Genomic DNA, 9,135 nt, shown 5'->3' with positions numbered 1-9,135 from the left:
AGGGAGCTGCACAAGGGCACAGCCAGCATAGAAAAGGATCCATTCCAGATCCAGTTGAGCAGAACAGCTCAGGCTGCCATCTGCCAACTTTCAAAGCTGGACTGTAGAGTAGTTAAACAATGTGACATTCACTAACTCTGGCCTCACTTGCACGCTGAGCAGGGGTGGGGGAAGTGAGGGAGTGAAAGGAGACTGTTTACTAACACCGACTATCTCATCCAAATAATCCACCTCCATCACTCCCCACCGTAGGAGGCACAAGTCAGCCGAAAGCTTTTGAGTAGGAGTGCATGGCTTAGGAGCGTGGGAATATTCAACAAGCTCTTCATTTGTAGACAGAGTACGCAAATAGCAGTTCTTCCCACCCACCCTAGACAGCCCTCATCATCTCATTTCCGTTCTACCTTCAGACATCCTATCTGTCTGGAGGCAGAGCAAGAGTCAGCAAGTGAACAGACACAGGAAGAAAAGCATCTTGCATTTTTACATATACTCACACACCTCGTTACATATCATAGAAGCTTAGTGCTCAGAGAGAGGGTAAATCTCTTTCTGGACTGTGCCTTCCCACACTACAGGTGGAGTCTCAGAACGGAATGATCCCCCTTATGAAAAAACTGTATATGAGGGAGAGGGATTGTAGCCCAGGCTTCTTCCTGTAACACCAATTTTCTATATGCAAAACATTTTTTCCCCATGAAAAAGCTCAGTTCTGGATCTATCATCTCAACCGCTATTTCTGAGAACTGTGACTAAGTCAATTCTCATGCTCTGAATAAACAACTGACCGCCAAGAACCTGTTTGTTTTCTCTACAGTAGAAATATATTTCTGGAAAGCCCAAGGACACTGAAAACTAGGAAAAGGTGCTCCAGTATCTAGGGGAAATGGTGGGGGGATCACTCTGCATGAATCCTCTTCCCCTTCCCAGTGTTTTGATCAAATTTGTCAAAACTTCTGGGAGAGAATGGAACGACTTTATCTTTCTTTCAAGGATAAGATCAACTGGGCAACAAATATTCTTATATAAATCTGATGTCAAGGAAATGTTCTTTGTGAGCAAGCTGCCCAAGAATAAGTAGCCTCAAGACAGCCAAAGAGAAATAGCTGCTCAGTTGCAACAGTCTTCTACTATTGTTGGTCTCAAAGCCATGTTTGGCCACATTCAAGCACAGGCACTAGCATCAAGACTTCAGTGTCTGAGCCTGAAATGCAGCAGGCAGAAGGGAAGGGAAGTAGACCAGGTTCCTAGTATCTAAACCACATCTGGCCAATCCAGAGGCTTTATATTCCCCATATGCCAACCATGGGGCTGATGCTGCCCACCAACCCTTTCCATACCTGAAGCCTGAGCACACACAGTCCACAGTAGCCCACCAGATTAGGCTGCAGCCCCTCAAGTTCCTACTGCAAGCCACACAGCCCATGCCAAAGAGGATTTACCCTGCAGTCTGATGTGTCCTTGGAATGGACTCAAGATCTCTCTCTCTTCTCTGCAGTTCCTGTTGACATGGAATTGTCTCTCCTTCTTTCTTAAATATCGTCTTTCAAAAGACTCAGCAACTAGACTTTACATATCCCTAATGAAAGCTGATTGCCCTTTGTGACTCTGGGATAGAATCATTCTCCTAATAAGGCACGTGTGTGTATGTGCTTACTTTTCCACTGAAGGATAAGATGTAGCTTGCTTGTTCAAGTGACCTGAAGCAGTTTGCAACTTTCTGCAGCAAACCTGCCTCACAGCTCACACACCTTGATATGGACTTTGTTGGAAGCACCATACATGGACTTGTGTTAATGTCAGCCTGTAAGTGGACAGGTTCATATTAACATAGATCCAAGTATGACTGGGAGAACCATGGGTGGGGGGGCTGTCAGATGGATGTGTAGAACCTGCCTCTCGGCACTTGGTCTTGGCCAGAACTCTAGGCAGTTTGCTGTTTATTTTACTTATTCATTATTCTCTGCATCTCACAGTAGATTACTTACCTTTATAGTTAAAGCATTTATATACTGCATTCTCAATAAAATATTTCCAAAGTGGCTATGGCTCCCAGGCAGTCTCCCATCCAGGCAGGTTACAGGGCCAGATCTGCTCAATTTCTGCAGCAGGATCCCATCATAAGCCACACTCCGGGCCATTCCCCAATATATGAAGCGAGGTGGGTACTGGCTGGTCTGGAACTGAGGCTGTTATTTGCAGGCTGAGCAAGGACTGAGGTTACACATACAGAAAACTGCCCTGTCATCTGTATGGATTGGTCAGCCCTTAGTAAGGGCTTGTCAGACCAGCCTCAAGGGCTAACAAAGCTCTTATGCTTGCTGAAGCAGACAGGATGAGGCCAATAAGTTAGCGGGTATGGCAAGGTCCATCCTACTTGCAAGATGCAGCTCTGTACAGACAGCTTCATAAGACTCCTTAGACTACCAAAAGTCTCTTCGATCTATTCATTGTGGAGAAAGATATATACAGATCACCTCTCTTTTTCACTGATCCTATTTTTGACATTCTACATTCATCCACTAGGCATATGAATCAGGGTATGCAAATGGATTTGGGGTTGCTAAACACATTGCTACTGAGATCTTCTACACTGTGATCTTCAAAACTACAAACAAAAAAAATTTAACACAACAGTGGGGAAAAATATGAAAAAACACTAAACAGCTGAAATGTATTTTTCCTAAATCTAAGTCTAACTATACAGATAATGATAGTCTATCTACAAAAGTCTTTGGGCATACTACGTGAATAGAGAAGAAAGGGGTGAGGCTGGTTTTGTGATTCTCAAACTGGAAGACAGAAGGGGGGGAAGCTACACATTGTATTTGTACCTTTGATCTATGGAATGCTGGGACACGAAGGTGCCCCCTTCACTGCCAACTACTGATCAAAGAGCATCCATGGCCACATGGGCAGGCTCCTAAGTCCTAGGGAGGGGCTCTGTGGAAGCAACATCATAGAAGAGAACTTAGGCATACAGCACACTGAGTCATACAAAAGTGAGAGTGTCGGTTCTGGTTGACTGGAAGACTACAGCAGCTGCACGTTCGAGTTGAGTCATCACCCACGAAAGCATTTATGAAATAAAGTCAACATGACAGAAGGAAGGAAAAAAGGGCATTAGGCACAACCCACGGAAAGAGCATCTCTTGCATTGACAACTCTCCTGAAATGAATGCCAGTTATGGGTGCCATGCTCCTGCACAACTCCTGTTCCTATCACAAAGGTTTTTCTGATGGCTCATTCCCACCAAACAGCACTCCACACTACACTGAGGAAAGGGCTCTGACTCTCTAAAAGTTAAACTTTTCTGCTGGTCACTGACTATTCAATTCCTAGCCATTCTCCCTGCATGAAAGTCAGGAAGTTCAGCAAGCCCGTTATCTCCCGATTCATAACTTCTACATAAAGGGCACTAGAAAGTATTTTACTTTCACTGTATTTTACTGTATTTTTACTGTATTTCACTATATTCTACTTTTACTGTATTTTACTTTCACTGTAAAGTATATTACTTTCAAGTTCCCTGACTATGCTGAGTGCCCCCCCCCAAGCCATTTGGATGATGGAAGCTGGAACGGAATTATCCAAAGGTATCACTGTATATACTGTCCCACCCCACACACATCACAAAGGTGCCAGAAAATAAACTGGGAGGGCAGAAGGGGCAGCCTACTTTCTAAGAGGCCAGTCTCTGTCTACTGTTAGGAACTTCCCAAACAAGAACATTTCTTCATTTTACATTAAGACCTAGTTTTTTAAATATATATATATATACACACACATATATACACACTCATAAGTGTCTCATTGATTTGAAGGGATTGTACCCCCTCTTAAAGATGTGGGATCAGGCAATGGGGGGCAGGAATATTCATCTACCTTGCTATACTCACAAGAGCTTGCAAGTATTGTAATACCCTTTCACTTGCCTTCTGCTACTGTGTAGTGATACTGTGAACATGGTTCCTACCACTGACTGAACAAGAGTGACAGGGTATCCCAGGACACCAGGCTAGGCCCACAGAGTACTTTCTCATACTTCACACCCAAAGTAAGATGACATAACACATGAACAGATACTCCAAAGAGATAAACAGCCAAGAACAAAAGTGTTTACAGCATCAGTGTTCTGTTCCAATGAGAATTCCAGAATGCGCAATAATAATTGAAGACTGAGAGCTTAAAATATATCCATAGCCCTTGCAATCGGCCTGGAGCACAGGTGACAAACAAATTTAGGTCCCCAAAAGTAAAGAATGTTCCCTGCCTCTAGGGCTACTGTAGGGGAAGGGGACAGAATTATGGGATCCTGGTCACATTGGGGGCCCAAGAAGCCAAGCAAGTCATATGATCTTTTTGAATATAATGTATGTATAGTGTGGAAAGGACCCAGAACAAATCTTTTAGCTCTCAGCAGCTCTGAACCTACTATGAGGTAAGGTGAGATGTCCAGGTAGCAGACAGTGGGTGCCATAGAGATATAACATCCAGAAATTTTGAAGCAATGGGGGGGGGGGAACGGATTTCCATTCCCCCCCCCAGAAAACATATGCAATATTAACTTTCCTTTCCAACCTAAATTTATCTTGCTGCTTTCTCATAAAATGCTGAGAAGGTAAGTCAAACTGAGTAGAGGGCCAACAATTAAAACTTAATATATAAATAATATGTAAAAAGACATGTATTTATTTGTAAAGGATTAAAAAACATATTGGGGCCCAACCACATCTCATGTAAAAATTCAAAACTCATATATGCACAAGGGCCAATGGACTTGACCTGAAGCATTTCAGCCTGTTAGGGCCTTCTTCAGAGGTCAAACACAATAAGGAGCAAACTGGCTTATAGCACAATGCATCATACAATACATTATACAGCATAGATACAAAGTGGACCAGAAAGGCATTGCCTTGTCTTTAAACCCATTTTAACTAGTTCCAAACAAAAAGTATTTCATAGAAATTTTATTCAGTACTCCCCAAATTTTCCACCAGAGAATGGGGGGGGGGGGATCCTTTTTTGGGGAAAGGGCATTGCCCTTTTTTTCTCTGTTCCCCAGGCCATTATATCTCTAGCTGCACTTAAGAATGGCAAAGTGAAAGACAGAGATGTCTGCCCCCTGGAGCATGATCCACTGCGAAACTGTCCTAGAAAAGCCCTGTTGAAACAGACAGGAATGTCTTGATGCCGTGTTAATTAATAGGGAGCAGGAAATGTGATCGAAGTTCTCTTTCTCTTACTAGTCTAGTTGCGGGGTGAGGATGACAGGATGTTAAAGACAGAAATTTTAGAAAGGGGGAAAGTCAACTATAAGGCATAAAACCAAGGTTTAGGAATGAATTGTTTTCTGTAGCAGAACTCAAACACAGTTGAGGGCTACATAACTTGAGGCACTGGTGATCTCTGCTTAAATACAAATGTCATCTTTTAACCATAAATCATGTATCAGTCATGCCACAAAGCCCCCAGGTGCATCTCAGAAGTAGTTGAAGTTAGGACAAAAAAGGAGCTCCAGCTTCCTCAGTCCTGCATACTTGTGAGGTGCCCAACAAAGATGCAGTTCCAAGTCAAAACAAGAGACAGGCCTTTAAAAACTCTTTCCTCAAGCTAGAATTGCCCATTTTTCAACTGGCCACTGTAGCCATGCCATTAAGAACAGCCTGACCTGCAGGAATTAGCAGGTGAACAGGCTTATTTCCATAGTACGTGAAGAACTCCGCCTGCTATTTTCTGCAGAACAAACTCCTGTTCAAGATGCAAGAAGGGGCCAGGCTGGTTTCCCTTTCTTAGTCAGCTAGCAGAAACCCAAACTGGCTTTTACTAGCACAGCAGGGAACCACCAATCCCCACCAAAAGGTTCCCCAAAAGGCTCCAAGTTCCAACAAATCCCAAAGGATCAATTTTGTATTGGTTTGTAACTGTCATGGCTTTCCCCAAAGAATCCTGGGAAGCACAGTTTGAGGAAGATACTGACACTGGTCAGATTTTCCTAGATAGTCTCACAGAAATACTGTTCCCAGGAATGGGAAATCTCTTTCCCCAGTTAAGTCTATGATATACATTCAACCATGCACAGAAAACTTGCCTTCCCAAATTGCTCAAAATACTGTTTTACATCCTCCACGGTGGTGTTCACAGATAGGCCTCCCACAAATATCTTCTTGGTCCGTGTCACCATCTAGAAGACAAAAAGGGAATGACAGAGAAGTAGGCAGCTAGACAAACACAGAGCTCATCCCAACAGCTAAAAAATCACTGGCCGTCATGGCCAAGAAAAGTCGGCCGACTGCTGCAATAATGCAACGTTATGTGGAAAGACTGTGCATGCAAGCTCAAACAAGCTACAGAATAAAGAAAAAAAATAGCCTCCTGATAATCTCAAGGTTTTTTCTTTTTAAAAAAAGCATGTTTCTATCCTGGAAGGCTGCAGAGATTCACTCATTCATCCTACCAGCTAAATGTGGTCACTGCCAGATAAAACCTCAGCAGCCAGAAAATTGCTCCAATGCTCCGCATTGCTCCTTACCCACCCATGACTAAATTACGTAACATGTTTATTTATTTATACCCTCATTTTCTCCCCAGTGGGGACCTAAAGCAGCTTACATTGTTCTCCTCTCCTCCATGTTATCCTCATAACAACCCTGTAAGGTAGGTTAGATTGAGAGTTTGTGACTGGCCTAAGGTCACCCAACAGGCTTCCATGGCAGAGTAAGGTTTCAAACCTGGGTCTCCGAGTTCCTAGTCAAACCTGAGGAATTCTCTAACTATGCCAATTTTGCATAATTCTGCTTTCTTGGGGCAGAATTTTGATTCCTCCCCTTTAAAAATATAGTATAGAACTGGTTACAGCCATCAGAAAACGGATATCCATCAGCCCTGTGCCTCAAGTGACACTGAGGAACCTCAACACACAAAGTGGTCTCTTGGCATGGCTGTCCTCCTGCCCTTCATCTCTTTAAAAACAACTCAGTGTCCTTCCCCCCCCCCCAGCCCAACAGAGGAGATTGTAGTAGCCCTGGAATCTCCCTCCCAAATGCCTCCTCCTGCTCTTCGGCAGCTCCTGCTCATTTCATTGAGGTTGTGCAGGAAAACTTCCCACTGGATCGTGCCGCATGGGTCAGACCTGCCTGCCTCCTACTCTTACTGGCACCCCAGATCTGCCACCTGAGGCAGTCGCCTCCCTTTGCCTAATGGAAGGGCCGTCTCTAACCTGAGGGGAACAATAGCCACCAAGAGAGGTATTCCTTAGTGCTTGGAAGAATAAACATTTTCTAACACAAAAAGCACATTGGGGAACTGTCAAAGGAAATGCTGCCTTGCCTCAGCCCCCAGCCTCACAGAATTCCCACAACCCAAAAGCGGCCAAAGGCTGCTGCAGAACACGAGTGTCCTTTGAACCAGCTCTTGTGCAGCTGCCCCCTTGGCCACGTCCCTGCACTGTGAAGAACACATGCTCCTAATTACCCCAAGGAGCACAAGGCTAATCCACAGCAATTCCCAGGCTTGGAAAGCAGCCCACCCAAACACTAAAGCACCTTCTGTCACCAAACTGCTTAATAGAATTAACCCAATTCCAACCATGTGCTTCCTGGCTCCAGTTACTTGGGATACCTGAGCACTCGCTATTCTTGGCTCCTGATCCCCTTCACTACCCTGCCCACGTCTTCCTTGCCCTTTCTCCATTTGCATGGCAAATCCTCTAGCAAGGCAGCCTTTAAGAAGGCAAAACAGGAGGGGGGGGGCTCCTGCACCTTGAAATTTCGCAGAAAAGGGAAATTCAGTAAATGCATTTGTCAAGTAAGGGTGAGAAAAAGTAGAATAATGGGAATGCCCCCTGCACGATACATATCTATTAAAGGAACAGGACCCTGCCCCCCTCCCACTTCAAGCTGGAGCACAACTCCTATTTGACCTATTTGAGACCCTTGCTCCAACCTCCAGAATGGAGAGCTAAACTTTATTATGCAGGTAAGCAGCACGTAAGCAGACCACGTAAGCAGCAACTTTTCACCTCACTGCAGCCTATAGTAATTGATGTTCAGACAATACGTCTGGTTTAAGCAGTTGTCCCACCATATGGATAAAGATCAACTGCATGTATTCCTGGCCAAAAGGTCCAAGTTTCTGCACAAGAAAATCCAAATCATATGGCCACTTTCACAAAACTACACATTTGATTACTATATTAAATGTATTTGTAAAAAAAAGATTAATATATCCAAGTGTATATGTGTTGCATAACTGGAACTTCTGGGGTTTCTTTGGTATATCCCCCAAAGAGAGTTACACTCCAGTGATTAAATTTTGCTGGTGATCCCTAGCCCAAAGAGCATCCGGCTGTTCTTAACCAGGGCCAGGGCCTTTTCAGCCCTGGCTCCAACCTGATGGAACCCTCTCCTGGGCGAGATCAGGGCCCTGTGGGACTTGTTACAGTTCCACAGGGCCTGCAAAACAGAGCTGTATGGCTGAGGACAGCAACAAGCTCTATCTTGACAGTTTCCATCTTGGATTGGCCTCCTCCCTTTCTCCATCTCCCCTTCCCCTTTCATTCTCATCAGACAACTGTACCTGATCCTTCCTGAGATTTCATGCCATCATCAGACAACTATACCTGATCCTTCCTGAGATTTCATGCCATCTTTTAGCTGTATAGTGGGATGTATATCATGCATTTTACTATATTTTATGATATGTATCGTGTTTATGTATTGAATGTTTGAATTGAATGTTTTTACAAGTGATGTTACTCGCTCTGAGCCTGGTCTCTGGGGAGAGCAGGTTATAAATTAAATAAATAAATAATTTGGAAACAGGGAAGAAGATGTGCCTTAGAACTGCAGGGAACAGAGAGAAGAAGTTTTAATGTGGTGTTGTAATGTTTGTTTTATTAAATTGTTTTGTATTGATCTTACATTGTTGTTACCCACGTTGGAGCCTGGGGGAAAGGCAGGAATATAAATAGATTTAAATAAAAAGCAGCATGGGAATTAATATTGGCTCAGCAAGGATGTGAAGGCTGAATGAGGAACAGTAGCCATCAGTGAGATAGAGAGACATCATGAAGGTGGTGTGTGTTGAATCCCCCCCCCCCCCCTTTCTGGAACCCTTTCCCCCCCCCCCTCTGC

At 44.0% G+C, this 9,135-nt stretch overlaps 1 protein-coding gene across 1 annotated transcript in view; it reads right to left on the bottom strand.

Annotated features, from left to right (window-relative positions):
- MSI1 (musashi RNA binding protein 1) overlaps nt 1-9,135 on the bottom strand; it is a 56,883-nt gene that overhangs the window by 32,536 nt on the left and 15,212 nt on the right. Inside the window, exon 6 of the mRNA XM_015429606.1 lies at nt 6,093-6,185. Coding sequence (XP_015285092.1) covers nt 6,093-6,185 — 93 coding nt within the window. The remainder of the gene's footprint in view (nt 1-6,092; nt 6,186-9,135) is intronic.

This window comes from Gekko japonicus, unplaced genomic scaffold (assembly GCF_001447785.1).
Source record: "Gekko japonicus isolate JY-2015 unplaced genomic scaffold, Gekko_japonicus_V1.1 scaffold409, whole genome shotgun sequence".
Taxonomy (NCBI): domain Eukaryota; kingdom Metazoa; phylum Chordata; class Lepidosauria; order Squamata; family Gekkonidae; genus Gekko; species Gekko japonicus.
Note: the sequence above shows the minus strand (reverse complement) of the source record. Positions and strands in the feature narration are given on the sequence as shown.